At 35.8% G+C, this 16,933-nt stretch overlaps 1 protein-coding gene across 3 annotated transcripts in view; it reads left to right on the top strand.

The window, feature by feature from the left end:
• LOC149812057 (uncharacterized) overlaps positions 1-16,933 on the top strand; it is a 75,887-nt gene that overhangs the window by 22,970 nt on the left and 35,984 nt on the right. For all 3 annotated transcript variants that reach the window (XM_089993449.1, XM_089993447.1, XM_089993448.1), the window contains 11 exons: positions 7,524-7,621; positions 7,781-7,966; positions 8,204-8,384; positions 8,473-8,667; positions 8,782-8,825; positions 9,011-9,067; positions 9,179-9,275; positions 9,399-9,571; positions 9,671-9,884; positions 10,321-10,446; positions 10,559-10,648. In XM_089993449.1, coding sequence (XP_089849575.1) covers positions 7,524-7,621; positions 7,781-7,966; positions 8,204-8,384; positions 8,473-8,667; positions 8,782-8,825; positions 9,011-9,067; positions 9,179-9,275; positions 9,399-9,571; positions 9,671-9,884; positions 10,321-10,446; positions 10,559-10,648 — 1,461 coding nt within the window. The remainder of the gene's footprint in view (positions 1-7,523; positions 7,622-7,780; positions 7,967-8,203; positions 8,385-8,472; positions 8,668-8,781; positions 8,826-9,010; positions 9,068-9,178; positions 9,276-9,398; positions 9,572-9,670; positions 9,885-10,320; positions 10,447-10,558; positions 10,649-16,933) is intronic.

The following is a 16,933-nucleotide window of genomic DNA, read 5'->3' as shown; positions in this document are numbered from 1 at the left end:
ATCATCACGTGCTTCTTGTCCTCCACGACCATGCCTTCTGCTTTTTCATTCATTTCCTATAATGAATATGTTAAAAAATTAAAATGTTCAAAAATTATATTTTAAAATATAAAAAATACATATATAAAAAAAATAAAAATAAAAAACATAAGATCAACTTACTTTACCTAGGTCTCATGCTAAAGAAACGATCAATCCGACCTTGAGGAACTGATGGTCGCTCTTGTATATCTGTAGTTCTACTAGCTCTGTTAGATTGATTTGTATCATCTTCAATGTCATTTGTACGTATGATTATTGGAGGTAATGGAGCTCTTGGTTGTGCATTCTTTGGGTTTGGATTTGGAAATAGTGCTTGATTGTTGTGCACCATTATCCAAATCTCTCCAACGCATGTCCTCTAATCTCAACATATTTTCTTCTACAATAGGAAGTTCTGGATTGATATCCCATTTTCGATTAGGTCCTTTGTAGCGATTGTTGCACCTTTTTATAACAAGAATATAAAATATGAATGCTAATAAACAATCAATGATAGAAAAAGAGAAAAAAAATACCAAAACAAAAGTACAACACAGTTTAATTATACCTGTCAATCAATCGAAGATTGGAATGCATATACACTAAGGTATCATCACGATCTTCATTGAGTCTATTTCTTTTAACATTGTGAATATAACTGTAGGTGCTCCACACTCCTTCTGCAAAAGATGTGCTAATAGGTTGAGATAAAACCTTAATGGCTAATGCTCTCAACTCAGATGTATCACCACCATAAAAACACCACCAATTAAGCACCGACATTGTAGGATTCAGTACATCTATTCTTGCTGCATTTCGGCTAAATCTTCCACTTCTTGATGTAAAATCCACAAGTTGTGACCTATAAAGTGTAGAGAGCTCTTCATTTCCAGCAGATATGACTTCAAGCGCGAGCATTGCACCATCTAAGATATCATTATCCTTTTCTGCAAAAAAAAATGTTTAATAACTATAACAAAAAAATGCAAATGAAATAATAAAATAATTAAATCATTAAACTTTATTAAATAGAGAGAATAAAATTTTTACCAAGAGAAACTCGTTTGACCCCTCCTGCTGCTGAGATCTTAAGATACTCTGACTCGTAACATTTATTTGAGACAATCTTATAAATCTTTTCATACAAATCTGGTGGTCCTTTTAGATTGTCTTTGATTTCCTTCAACATGTTGTCCATGCCTTCATACACTTCACCAATTATAGGGCCTTCCTGATCACAAAATTTAATCATCTTATATATGGGTTTTGTAATCAATAATGCTAAACATACATAATCCCAATATTCTTCATCAAGAACAGTTGTTTATGTTGTAACAACCCTTTTTTTCATAATTTCATCCGTGCATGATTGCTTTCACTCGCTCCATCTATCTGAAATTACTATGAGCTTCAAGCTCTCCCTCATATAATGCAAGCGCTTCAAAATAGTATAATGTGAATGTAACCTTGTTTTTACAATCTTTATTAGCTCTAATTTTTCATTGCTTCTAAAGATTGCTAGCGCTTTTGAATGATTTGTGATATACTTCACAATTTTTTTACTCTGCAAATATGTTTCTCCCAACCAATGAAACTCATGTGCCAAATCCTTAAAGATCAAATTAAGTGTGTGCACAACACATGGTGACAAAAAAATATACTTATACGTTTGTTTTAATTCTTCACTTGCTAACTTGCAATTTGTTGCATTGTCTGTAATCACTTGCACTATATTAGAAGGCCCCACAAGTTTAAATCCCGTCTTCAAAAACTCAGCAATGCTTTCAGATGACTGTTGCACATTAGAAAAATCGCTTGCATATAAGAACATCGAGCCAAAACAGTTTGATGCAAGGATATTTATCAAGTGTTCTTGATATTTGTCCAACCGTCTGAGACAATGAAAACTCCAAACTCCTCAAACTTTTCTCGAAATTCATTTAACTCCCTGTGAACACACTCGTTCTCACTGTCAAGCAACGTTATTTGCGCTTTTTCATATGATGGGGGTTTATATCCAGGCACTTTACTAATTGCAGATATCATCTTTTCCCAATATGGTGATCGAAGCACATTGAAAGGTATGCCATTTGCACAAAAAAATCTGATAATTTTGTGATCTACATCATCTCTTTCTACCTTTTTAAAGGTATCACGAATATTAATTGTTTTTCGGCTTCCACTAGATGATGTAGTCATACTAATAGGCTTCTTCGGTTTATCAATTCTTGATCTCCTCAACTCAAATGCACTTAATGAAACCTCCACTCGTCGAACTTGCCTCTTAATTTTTCTTGCCAATTCTACATTTTTTGCAACTACAGGACAAAAGGCAATCCCAACATTTTGTCTCTTTGAAGATCCCATGAGATGTGCAAAAACTCAAGTATATGACCCATCATAAATATTTTTGCAGTGCCTGTACGTAACAGCCTGGGTTCCACCTTGCTTTCCTTGCCCACTCTTCTTTTGTTTCAATACATGGCGCCATAGCACTGCTGTTTTACGCATGCTAGGTGGTTCATCATCTTGGTCATCTTCAGAATAGTAGTCATCCAAGTCATATTCTTCTTCATCGAAACAATTTTCGTTTATGTCCTCAAACTGATATTGACAATCAGAAGACCTCTTGCCTTTTCTTGCATTGTCATTCCCAACACCACTAGACGATTCATGCTCTAAATTGCAAAAATAATCATCATCGTCATCATAATTGTCATGATCGTAGTTTGTGATTGTCATTAGTGAAGCAAAGAACAAGCAAATATACCTGCATCATAAAAGTATAAGAATCGGTCTAAAACACTTGAAAAAAGCTATTATTAACAACAAAGGATGGAGAGTGAACACAAATCATTACTCTCATAATTTACCAATTGCTAAAACAAAGAAATAAACATCATTTAAGGAGGTGAAACTGTGAAATATCTAAGATTCTATATCTTAAACACCAAAAATAAATAATCAGTAGATATCTTAAACACCAAAAATAAAAAATTAAACTCGAAGCTGTGTTACCATAAGAGAAGAAACTTGTTTCCTATTGAAAATACTTTTCTTTTTTTTTCACGTTGAATTGATTATGCTTTGTTTTAGATTTTCCTTATGAGATCTTCCATGTGATAAACATATATTTTTTGGATGGAGAAAGCTGGGGGTTAGGCAAACCGAATTGAGATCACAGGAGTGGTTAAGTGACATGGCCAATCACATGAAAACATTGCATGGGGCTCCACATGAATAAGTGTCATCTGATTGGCTATGACACTTATTCATGACACATAGCCACTCCTTGGATCCCTACCTGTCTGTAATACAATTATACCATTGGGATTCAAATTTGCAACGTCCCGAATACAAGGTGACTAACTGCTCATGCCAAACAAGCGGAGCCCCTCCTTGGTCATGTGATAAACATATTAACATAAAAAAAACTTATTTTATTATTATTATTATATTCTACTTCACCTATGGCAGTTAGGGAACTTAGGCCTCTGCGCTTGTGGCAGTTTCTTTGAGTAAAATTAAAAAATATAATATATACAAAATATATATTTCTTAAGTATAATATACATGAGATATAAATTTTATGTATAAATGGGATGCTTTTACATGAGCCAGAAGCTCGTGTTTGACTCACCTCAGTTAGGGATGAGCCGATCTCGAGCTCAGCTTCAGCCAAATACGAACCCAAAGTCACGAGCTCAATACACTGGTAAATGAGCAGAGATATAGAGCCCAAACATGCCCTGTTGGAACGCTGATCACCCAAAGTCATGAGCCCAAACGAGATCGATTGAGTCTCGACCGAGATCAGTCGAATCAAAACATTTGGAACGCCGATCACCCAAAATCTCAACGCCTGAGGTGAGCCTAAAGCCCTCCATGGATCAAAATTCAAAACCCACCCCACTCTGTGTCGTCAGGCAGCAAGGGGGCTCCCTGCTGACGGTCAGTCCACGTCTCAGACGTCAGTGGATGAGAGGTACCTGAATAGAGACATCGTCAGACGTCGATGGAGGAGGTCACCGGTCGTCGGACGTCAACGAAGGATGTCGCCGGTGGCCGAAAACGAGAGAGAGAGAGAGAGAGAGAGAGAGAGAGAGAGAGTCGGGTGAAAAAAACAAAAACCCTAAGTTGCATTTTTTTATTTTCACGATTTTTTTTTAAAATGTCCATTTTGCCCTTAGTAAAAAAAAATTCTTTAAATGTTTTGTTTTTCACGTGTTAAAATTCTTTTTTAAGAAGGGCAAACTGGACATTTTAAAAAATGCGTCCCCCTTTAAAGGGGGACGCGCTTCCCTTTAAAGGGGGATGCGCTTCCCTTAAAAGGGGGACACGCTTCCTATATTATGCATGCGCTTCCCCCGCGCGTTTCGGAAGCGCCGCGTTTCGCGCTTCAGAAGCGTGTCTTGGGGAAGCGCGCTTCCCCTAGTGCATGCGCATTTTCGGTAACTCTGTGAAAAATTGATTATATAACTGAGAAACTGATTATATAACTGAGAAACTAATTATATAACTTAGAAACAAATTATATAGCTTTGAAAAAAAATATACAACATAACAGGATGAAAAAAATGATTAAAAAAACTATAAAAAATATCTAAAAATACAAATAAATAAATAAAATGCTTTATTGATGAAGTAACAACCAATAAGAAATATAAAATCTCAAATAAATACTAAAAAATATGAGATTAACATGTAAAAGAAACTCAGAAACTGATTATATAATTTTGAAACTAATTATATAATTTTGAACCTAATTATATAATTGAGAAACTAATTATATAGCTTTGAAAAAAACTACATAGCATAACAGGATTAACAACAAAATATAATATCCTAACATGTATATTTATTTTTCACATAAATACACATAGATTTATATAATTAATTAAATATATAACATATGTAATTGAGAAATTGATTATATAACTGAGAAACTGATTATATAATTGAGAAACTAATTATATAACTTAGAAACAAATTATATGGATGTGAAAAAAACTACACACCATAACATGATTGACAACAAAATATACAACATAGCAGGAAAAGCAAGATTAAGAAGATTATGTACAGGATTGGCAGGACTAAGTACACAACATAACAAGATTAAAAAAACTACACATCATAACAAGATTGGCAGCATAACAGGATTGAGAGAGAGATACAGACAAGAAGAGATGTATGGAGAGTAGAGAGACGCAGGGAGAGCAAGAAGACCAAGAGGAGGGAGAGAAAGAAACATACCTTATTCTTCTTCTTCTTCTTTGCCAGAGATGCAGGGAAATCGAGAGAGCAAGGAGGGAGATAGCCCGAAGTTCGGGCTATTTAGCCCCAAAATTGAGTCAAGAATATCATAACCCCTGAGAAATTTGTGTCCTAGGAGTCTTTTTCACCTAAGTACCAAGCTTACATTGCATTGATACATTCTTACATAGAACCCTCCAATTATGCTGAAGCAAAGAAACACTATGAGTGGATAGAAGCCACAAGGGTATAATTAGATGTTTTAGAAAAGGCGAACACTTGGACTATCAAGATATTCACTTAAGAAAGAAACTCATAGGTTGTCGATGAGTCTACAAGATAAAGAGCAAGAGTGATCGAACCCTTGAAAGGTATAAAGCTAGGTTAGTTGCTAAGGGATACTTCCAAGAGTATGAAATAGATCATGAGGAAACATTTGCACCTGTTGCTAGGATGACTATAGTTAGAACCATAATACCCCTTGCATCTATAAAGCAAAAACCTATATACCAAATGGATGTTAAGAATGCGTTTCTTAATAGTAAATTGGTCGAAGAAGTCTATATGGAGGCACCACTTTGTATAATTATTTCTAAAGAAAAGACTCTTCGTTTAGATAAAGCTCTGTATGGCCTTAAACAAACTCCAAAGGCTTGATTTGATAGGTTTAGTCAAGTTATACTTTATGTTGAATTTCAATTTTCTTTAACTGACACAACTTTATTTGTTAAGATTAATGATGCATGTATTCTTCTTTTTTATGTAGTCGATATGATCATCACAAGAAGTGACAAATAGGGAGTTGAAAACATTGAAAGACTTCTCAAAACAAATTGTGAAATGATTGATTTAGGGTTTTTAAAGTATTTTCTTAGTATAAAAGTTGCTTATTCCTTTAGAAGTTATTTACTGATTCAATATAAATTTGCTTTAAATATTGTTGTCAAGTCAATTATTTCGGATGATAAGAAGGTTAACACCCTCAAAGTTGTAAATGTCAAAATGAAGATTGATGATGAGAAACTATTTGAAAAACCAACACCATACAAACAACTTGCCGATGCTTGATATTGCACATGCAGTTCACGCAACAAGCTCCCACCACTGTTCATATGTGAGCAATTTTGCGTATTATTAGATATATCAAAACTTCTATTTTCAAGGACTTTTCTTGTATGCTTCTTCCTCCTTAGATTTACTTATTTATACTGATGCTGACTTGGGAAGTGATCCAAATAATCGACACTCAACCACTAGATTTTGTGTGTTTTTAGGTGACTCGATGTCATGGAGGTGCAACAAGCAACAAAAAGTCTCTCTCTTCAATCAAAGCAAAATATCGAGCCAAGTCTGCAACCACTATAGAGGTGGTCTGGCTAAGGAGACATGGGTGTTCCAAGTTTGGGAGCATTACGACTGTGCTGTTACAACTAAAGTTTCATCTACATTGCCAACAACCGGCCCTTCCATGAATGAACCAAACACATTGAGATGAATTGTCACTATGTACGAAAAGAATATCTACATAGCACTATTGATCTTCCCTATGTTATTTCAAAATATCAATTGGCGGACTTCTTTTCCAAACTTCTCGCTGCTCCTATATTCCACTTTCTCTTGGACAAACTTTCGGTTATTCAACCGTAAGTTTGAGGAGCAGTGTTAAAAATCTAACTATATATATATACATGTTAGGTTGGTACCTAACTAGTAAATAGTAACTAGGTTAGTTTCTTTTTTCTTTTACTTTTTCAGCTACATTATAGCTAGAGAGGCTTTGGATAGAGATCCCAACGGCTCCGGTTTCATTTTACTGTTTTTTTTTAAAACTTTTTGAGCTACATTGTAGCTAGAGGCTTTGGATAGAGGACCTCTCCCAATGTCTCTCTAAGGAGACCCCTTTTGTGTGTATAAATAAGGGTGAAACCCCCTCTCAAATGTATTCTTCTTGCATGGTCTTGATCAATAAAATATTATTTTTATTCTTTGTGTTTGCCCTTTAGAGGGTGTTTGTGTGTGAGCCCATTTTTGGCATGTGAATGTTCTTTTGGTGTATTGGTGAAACTCTTTGAGTGTCCCCCTTATTGTTTTGGTGAATACACTTTGGAGGATCTTGTTTTCTTACAGGCCACAAATTGATTTAGGCAACTCTAATAATACTGTCCTTGTCTCGTGTTGAATACATTTGGTTTACTGTTACAGTGTGATTATAATGATTGTTGATTTGCATCATCTAACAATGGCAGGAAGTTGTGAGTTCTTCAAACACTACCACATCCAAGACGAAGAGTGTCATTGAGCTTAAGAAGCTGCAGCTTCTTCATTTGCAGCGCCGCATGAAAAGGTAATGTCAATTGATCGAAACATTTTTCATTTGAGTGTAAATAGTACTATGCTTCTAATAGTTCTTCCATAGTTTTTGTTAGCAGCATTATCCTAGCGTATTTACCCCATGCTCCTCTTCTTTTTTGAGGTTGTTGATGTCATTTGTTGCTTGTGACAGTGAGTTTCTTCATGATCACTTCAAACCCATTACATCTGACATGGATCGCTTGAAAACAATTAAGAAACATAGGCATGGAAGGCGGGTCAAGCAGCTGGAAAGATATGAAGTCAAAATGAGGGAGGAACGCCAAAAGCGTCTCCGAGAGCGACAAAAAGAGTTCTTTGGTGATTTAGAAGCGCACAAGTATGTATTATAAATGCTTCTACTTAGTGTCTGTTATTCTTTTCTTAGTTATATTTTTGCTTGCAATGTTTAGCTATACATACTTTTAGTATGATTAATATTATTGGCTATCTTGTTGTGAGCACCTTGTTACAGTTCCATCCTATGATTGTATCTCAATCTCCTTTTATATTTCATCTTTTATCCCATATTGAATGATTTGAAACAAGAATCTTAATATTGACATCTTCTTTATAGGGAAAGATTGGATGATTTCTACAAAGTTAGAAGGGAGCGTTGGAAAGGATTTAATAGATTTGTGAAGGAGTTTCACAAAAGAAAAGATCGGATCCACAAGGAAAAGATTGAGAGGATTCAACGTGAGAAGATAAATCTGTTAAAGAACAATGACGTGGAGGGATATCTACGAATGGTTCAGGTCTACTGATTTTCCTTTATCCCTTTCTTAAAATAGAGTCAATATTTTTGTCCTTATTTTACATATTGTTGGTGTACACTTCTGTTAGGATGCAAAATCTGAACGTGTGAAGCAACTGCTAAAGGAGACTGAAAAATATCTTCAAAAACTTGGTGCTAAGCTTCAAGATGCAAAAGTTGTGGCAAGATGCTTTGAGATGGAAGTAGATGATTCCAAACCAGTAAATGCAACAGATAAAAGTGAGGTTTCTGTGCAAAATGAAGATGAAAGTGATCAAGCTCAGGCAAGCTTTAAATTTCTATATATCTATTCCCTAACCCCACCAGCCCTAGTATTTCTGGGTATGATATTTATTTATTGGAAAGTGGAATCACCATGATGTCATCTTTTTGCGCAGCATTACTTGGAAAGCAATGAAAAATACTACAAAATAGCTCACAGGTACAGAAACATGGCCAATTATTTAGGATCTTTCCTAATTGTAGGTGCAGGATCCGTAAACTAAAAAGTTGCTCTTTTTAAGCAGTATTAGTTTTCTGATTACATTGTGGACCTTGATATTTAACTTTTTATTTATGGGATTTATTCAGATCATTTCAAGTAATACTGTTTGACCTTGTTTTCAGTATAAAAGAGGGCATAAATGAGCAGCCTAGCATTCTTCAGGGTGGAAAATTGAGGGAGTGAGTTGCCTTACCACTTGCTCTTTGGTCTTCTGATTCTATTATTGACTTTGAAAGTGTTTCATAATTTATCTTAGTACAAGCTTTACTAAAGTTTGTTCTTCTTTTCAGATACCAGATGAATGGTCTCCGCTGGCTTGTTTCGCTCTACAATAATCATTTGAATGGGATTCTTGCCGATGAAATGGGTCTTGGTAAAACTGTTCAGGTATGTTTTTGAAGCTTCAGTTCTTTCTTGAAAGCATTTTGATATTGATTGCTTTATTCTCTTTTGGGTTTTCTAGTTTTTTCTCCTCATATACTAGTGAACTTCATCTTTCATCTTATTCAGGTTATCTCTTTGATATGTTACTTGATGGAGTCAAAAAATGACAGAGGACCATTTCTTGTGGTAGTACCTTCTTCTGTTCTACCCGGATGGAATTCAGAAATTACCTCCTGGGCCCCTAGTATCAACAAAATTGTGTACTCTGGTCCACCTGAAGAACGGCGGAAACTATTCAAGTAATGGCTTAGCACCATATTTCTATTCTTGCTTTAGCATTCCCAGATATGACTTGAATGTTGCGTTACTCAATACCAATATGCTATTTATAATTGCAGGGAAAGGATTGTTCATCAGAAATTCAATGTCCTATTGACAACATATGAATACTTAATGAACAAACATGATCGACCAAAATTAAGCAAGATACTTTGGCATTATATTATTATTGATGAAGGGCATCGCATCAAGAATGCATCTTGCAAGCTGAATGCGGAGCTGAGGCACTACCAGAGTTCTCACCGCTTGTTATTGACTGGGACTCCTCTTCAGGTTAACAAAGATTCGTTTAAACATGTTGCTGATTTTCTTTCGGATGCTTAATGTTCAATAAAAGATGGAACATTTTCTGTACAGACATTCTTGATGCTGTGATCTAACTAGACCTCTCCATTGGTTTGGAGCTATCAACATTTTATGCTATTTTTTCGTTCTTCATACACACAAACACACACATATCCATATACATGTGTGTGTGTGTGTGTGTGTGTGTGTGTGTGTGTGTGTGTGTGTGTGTGTGTGTGTGTGCGCGCGCATGCCTTCGTGAGTGCGTGTGTGCATGTGTGTACATACATCCCATTCACACGTGTGTGCATGTGAATGGGAAGTATGCATGTATATACACACAAATGTATGTAGTTTTCATCTATATTCTTTGTCATAGTTTGTCTTTCTGCATATTTACTTAATTAATTATTTATTTTTGCAGAACAATCTAGAGGAACTATGGGCTCTGCTCAATTTCCTGCTGCCAAACATTTTCAACTCTGCAGAAGATTTCTCGCAGTGGTTCAACAAACCTTTTGAGAATGGAAATGATAATTCACCTGATGAAGTAAGCCTGGATATCATTATGTTTTTTCTTGATTTGGCACGCTCAAGTCTGTACCCTAGTTGAAAGGAAGATTAAGGTAAGCAATTTCTTGTCTGGCTGTTTGCAATTATAGGCTTTGCTGTCTGAAGAGGAAAATCTTTTGATTATTAACCGGCTACATCAAGTTCTTCGCCCTTTTGTACTTCGGAGATTAAAGCACAAGGTTTGTCAAAGACCTCATGTCATTTATCTTAACCTTATTTGATTGTTAGAATTCTAAAATTATAATGATATAACATTATTTGGATGTAAGATTTCTTTTACAAATTTTGAGTAATATGAAAATATTCTGTTATTGCTTCTTAAGTTTGCCTTTTAGCTGAAAAGATCAATGATTTCCCTAGATTTGTAATATATGTGATAAAATGTGCATAAATTATTGTACGGACTCTTTATTATTTCAATATATAGTGTCTAAAGCAGAGTTACCGGAAGCACCTAGGTAAAAGGGGAAACGCGGAACGTCACGCTTCCGAAGCATGCGGGGAAGGGCCACTTTTAAATGGGAAGCACGCTTCCCATCACGCTTCCCCCACGCTTCCCCATTTTTTTCAATTTTTTTGTATTTTGTATTTTTATTTTTTTCGCTTCCTAGGTCGCTTCCGAGACGATTCCCGACTCGCTCCTAAGTGGTCCCACACTTCCTAAAATTTTGAAAGTGCCTCGCTTCCCGCTCCCGCTCACGCTTCCCGTATCGCTTCCCGCTCCCGCTTCCTCAACTGACAACCATGGTCTAAAGTGAGCTTATGGAGAGATATCTTTTTAATATTTTATACTTTTGTTGCATGTGTGTTATTGTCTTAACCAAATGACCTATAGATTTTCTAATAGAATGATATAGTTCTTGACTATGTAGTCAAAAGCCCCGACTAGTCTGACTAGTCAGTCAGACATAAGTAAAATGCCTAGGCTTTGCAATTCCTAGGTGGGTACCTTAAAATGTACCAATTTTGCCGACTAGGCACAGATTAAGGCGCCTAGTCGGCGACTAAGCTGCCTTCGCCTATGCACAAGGGCAGTTTAATAATTTATTATTCTTATACATATTGTTATTTTTTTGTATATGTATATATATAATTATATATACGTGTGTGTGTTTGTGTGATTTGTTGTGTAAAATCATGAAAACATGCTTAGTTATTATGTGTGTGTGTGTGTGCGCGCGCTACTTTGTTTTTGGATTTTTTTTTAGTGAAAGATTGAAAGCATGCACAGTTAATTTTAATTGATTATGTTTTTATATATATGTGTGTTTGTTTAATCCTGAAAGCATATTTAGTATTATGAATTATGTAATATGTTATTCATATATGTATGTGTTATTGTGCTTCTGTGAAAGGTTGAAAGCGTATTCTGTTGATTATACTGAATATGTTTTGAATAATTGAAATATATATATATATATATATATTTGTGTGTGTACAATTATATATGTATATTCTGGTTATGTATATTAATATATTTTGTGAAAGCATGTGTAATTTTGTACTTGTGTAATGAAAATACTGTAATGAGATATTGCGGAAATATAAAGAGTGCATACAAGCACATACAACAATGAATAAAAGAGAAAATATCACAAGTCCACGAAGGGACAATACAAGCACAAGCCTTTAAGAAGGCAACAATATACAAAGCCTCTTATTGAAAAGAGAGAGGAGCTCTCCAAGATAAAAATACACAAGGGGATCACCCCTATTTATACAAGAGAAGGAGGAGGAAAAAGGAGGGCCAAAGGGCCTCAAAAGGAGAGCCAAAAGGGGGCTCCCATAGAGTCGTTGGGAGCCCCCAACGGTCACATTTGTGACCGTTGGGGGCTCCAACGACTTCTATGTTGGAGCCCCTTTTGGTCCTCAAAAATAATAAAAAAAAGAAATAGAAAAATAAATAATAAAAATTACATTTGATCAAAAAGGAAAAAATAGTTGTTTTCTAAAACAACTGTGAAATTACAAAAATACCCCTATCGGGTATTGATGTAATAAATAGAATATATATATATATATATATATATATATATATATATATATATATATATATATAATAGGTACATTTTAACACCCCCTCTCAAACTTTACGGGGGAAGGACGGAAAGTTTGCCGAGAAGAAACATGAACCGAGGAGCTGGAAGAGCTTTAGTGAAGAAGTCTGCCAACTGATATTCTGAAGTGACATATGGCAGAGCAATAGTTCCTCGTAAAAATTCGTCACGAACATAGTGGCAATCCATTTCGATATGCTTCGTACGTTCATGAAAAGTATGATTGCTTGCGATATAGATGGCACTCTTATTGTCGCAACACAGCTTGGAGGCTTCAGTAATATCAACTCCCATATCTTTAAGCAAACTGCGAAGCCATACAAGTTTCATTGTTGTGGTTGCCATTGCCCGGTACTCAGCTTCAGTGGATGATAGTGAAACTTTCTGCTGCTTCTTGCATCGCCAGGCAATCAATGAGTCCCCTAAAAAGACACAAAAACCAGTAGTTGAGACTCGATCATTGGGATTACCTCCCCAATCTGCATCAGTATAAACAAGAAGATTCAAAGGGGAAGAGGAGGATAGAAATAGCCCTTTATTGATGGTATTCCGAATGTAGCGAATGATTCGGAGAACCGCACTCATATGCACGGTTGTAGGAGCATGCTGAAATTGACTGACTGAGTGAACCGCATGAGTGATATCTGGTCTGGTGATGGTTAAATATGTAAGAGACCCAATGAGTTGTCGGTACGGTGTAGGATCTTCCAGAAGAACCCCATCTTCTAACCGTAACTTGGCATTAATAACCTCGGGAGTCTCTACCTTCTTATCATCAGAAATCCCAGACTTAGAACATATATCTGCAGCAAGCTTCATCTGTGACAAAATATATCCTCTAGGAGAATATGCAACCTCAATTCCAAGAAAATATCTGAGAAAACCTAAATCAGACATATCAAAATTATCTTTTAACATATTTTTAACATTAATAATACTACTTTGATCATTTCCAGTGATAATCATATCATCAACATAAAGCAACAAAATTACGATACTAGAACCTGCATTTTTAACAAAAAGAGCAGTGTCAGTATAACAAGAATGAAATCCTAATTTTATCATGATATCACTAAAACGATCATACCAAGCCTTAGGAGCTTGTTTAAGACCATATAATGCCTTTAAAAGCCGAAGTGTTTGACCTTGCTTAATATTTATTCCGGGTGGTGGATCCATATAAACTTCTTCACTTAAACTTCCATTTAAAAAAGCATTTTTTACGTCAAGTTGATAAATAGGCCATTTTTTGGTTGATGCGACAACTATTAAGGTTCTGACACTTGTCATACGAGCTACGGGGGCGAATGTTTCTTCGTAATCAATACCATATTCTTGGGAGTATCCCTTAGCAACCAATCTTGCTTTATATCGTTCCAACGAGCCATCACTTTTAGTTTTAACTTTGAAGACCCAACGACAACCAATAGGTTTTTTGTGTGAGGGTAGATCAACTACTTCCCAAGTATTGGCCTTTTTTAAAGCATTTAGTTCAACTTGCATTGCTTCAACCCAATGAGGTAGAGATTTAGCTTGATTATAGTGGGTTGGTTCAAAATAAGAGTGTAGAGTTATCAAACATGCCCGATAGTTGGGAGTTAAAGAGTCATAGGAGACAAACCTATTTGGGGGTATTGATATTCTAGAAGAATGCCTAACTTGTGGTTCCTCAATGGATTCGGAAATTTGAGAGTATTTTTCGAGGGCACTAATAGGTTTTTCTTGATTTCTTCTTGAGTAAACATTTATATTGGCATTGCTATCATGAACATTTGTATTTGAATTATTATCATTTGAGAATGTTATGTCAAGAGGGGATACCTCGTGAGTGTCATCTATGTTTTCAAGAGAATCTTCTTGTATGTCATCAATAAGATCATATAAGAATACATAATCAATTTCATTTGTCTCTTCTATTTTATCAAAACCGTTTTCTTCTTCGAGAAATGTTACATCTTTTGAAACATATAGTTTATCATTCTTAAAATCATAACATCTATACCCTTTTTGATTTTCACCATATCCAAAAAATATACATTCAATTGCTTTGGGAGATAACTTATCCCTTTTATGTAGTAGGACAAAGCATTTGCAACCAAAAATACGAAGTCGATTAAAATCGGGTGAAAACTTAAAGAGTTTCTCATAGGGAGAAGCATTTTTTAACTTAGAAGAGGGCATTCTATTGATTAGATAGGTTGAGGTAAGAACGGCTTCCGCCCAAAATTTTTTTGGAATATTTCTAGACACAAGCAATGTTCTAGCGGTTTCTATAATGTGCCTATGTTTCCTTTCCGCTAGGCCATTTTGTTGAGGAGTCCTAGGACATGACTTTTGATGATAAATGCCATTTTGGCTTAAATAGTTTTGGAATTCGTGAGATAAGTATTCACCACCGGAATTGGATCTTAAAATAGATATGTTACTTTGAAATTGATTTTGAACCTTTTTATGAAAATCTTTAAAGAAAGTAAATACTTCCGACTTATGACTAAGGAAATAAATCCAAACATACCGAGTAAAGTCATCAACAAACGTAACATAATATGAATAACCCCCTTTAGACATAACCGGAGAAGGACCCCAAACATCCGAATGCACCAATTCAAAAGGCCTTGATGAGAAAAAAGATCTAGTTGGAAAAAGGAATAGACTTCATTTTTCCAAAAATGCAATCTTTGCAATTAATTTCTTTTTCCTTACAAAATTTGTTTCCAAAAGGAAAGAGATACATTTTGGAATAACTTGGATGACCAAGTCTTTTATGCCAAGTTTCCATATTTTTTTCTTGGACATAAGAACAAAAAAAGTTTGTAGGGAGATCAAGATGGTCCATATAATAGAGGTCTCCCTTTCTATGGCCTTGCCCAATCCGCTTCCCGGACCGGAGATCCTGCACAAAGCAACCATTAGATGAGAAAGATATTTCACATCCATGGTCGGCAATTTGAGAAACCGAAAAAAGGTTTAAATTTAATTTGGGAACAACTCTTACTTTTGGAACACAAAAATTTTGAGAATCTTTAAAAGAGCGAATACTTGAAATTTTCAAAAAAGTTCCATCGGCCGTTGAGACACAAGAGTCCTTTGAATTGATGCAAACATCACTAAGTGCATTCTCATGAGGGGTCATATGAAAAGAAGCTCCGGAATCAAGGATCCAAGAATACGTACCGGGTGATGATGTTGAAGCAATGGCCGCACCCGATGTGGAGGAAGAAACTTTAAGCATTTGTTGGAGAGCCATAGATATTTGTCCAAGAGTTTCTTTAATGTCATTGTTTTTGCCTTCATCTTCTTTGGAGGTGGTTTCTTCAAGAGAGGCTACTTTAGGCTTGAAGGCTCCCATAAGCTTTGGACAAACGGGTCTAATGTGACCCGGTTCATTGCAATAATGACAAACAATCATTTTTCTTCCTCCATTGTAGTTCCCTTGTTTCCCAAAATGAGGAGGCTTATAGGTTCTAACATTGTTACCCGGTTTGGATACGGCAAGGACTTCATCAACATGCTTACTCATGCCAAGCCTTGGCTCCTCTTGAGTGATTTCGGCAATAGCATCCTCAATAGGAGGAAAAATAGATCTATGGAGAAGTGAGGATCTCACTTGCTCAAATTCGGGGCGTAGCCCAAAAAGAAATTGAAACAATCGCTCTTGTTCCATTTGTTTTTGTCTTAAATCAACATCTTCCATAGAAACCCACTTTGGCTCTAAAAGAGCCAATTCATCCCATAGTGGGTTAAGGGCACTATAGTAGTCTTGAATGCTAGAATCACCTTGCTTGGTGGTTCTAACTTTTTCTTGCAAGAAGTATGCTCTTGCAAGATCCTTTTGGGTATACATACCCCTCATAAAGGACCAAGCCTCATTGGCTCGACGAAATTTAGCTATATTAGCACATACCTTAAGCTCCACATTGTTCATAAACCACGCAAGGATTTTTGCGTGATTGTTTTCCCAATCTTCTACTTCCTTTTGATGATTTTCAATGGCCTTGAGACGAGCATCTCCCTCAAGAGCTTTTTCTTGATCTTCTTCCATTTTTGTGAGCATAAGCTTCGGTTCCGGAACGGTCCCCATGACATAACCCCAAAGCTTCTTCCCTTTGAGATTATTCTCCATTGCCGATGCCCACATCATATAGTTCTTTCCATTGAGTTTGAAAGAAAGATCAATCTTTGTCTCCATGATGTTGCCAAGAAGTGAGAAGATGTCCACCAAAATAAGAGATACACGAACCACACCTTTCCTTCAAGAATCGAGTGGCTCTGATACCATGTAATGAGATATTGCGGAAATATAAAGAGTGCATACAAGTACATACAACAATGAATAAAAGAGAAAATATCACAAGTCCACGAAGGGACAATACAAGCACAAGCCTTTAAGAAGGCAACAATATACAA

Source organism: Nuphar pumila, chromosome 17 (genome assembly GCF_984573655.1).
Source record: "Nuphar pumila chromosome 17, dmNupPumi1.hap1.1, whole genome shotgun sequence".
NCBI classification, from domain to species: Eukaryota; Viridiplantae; Streptophyta; class Magnoliopsida; order Nymphaeales; family Nymphaeaceae; genus Nuphar; species Nuphar pumila.
Note: the sequence above shows the minus strand (reverse complement) of the source record. Positions and strands in the feature narration are given on the sequence as shown.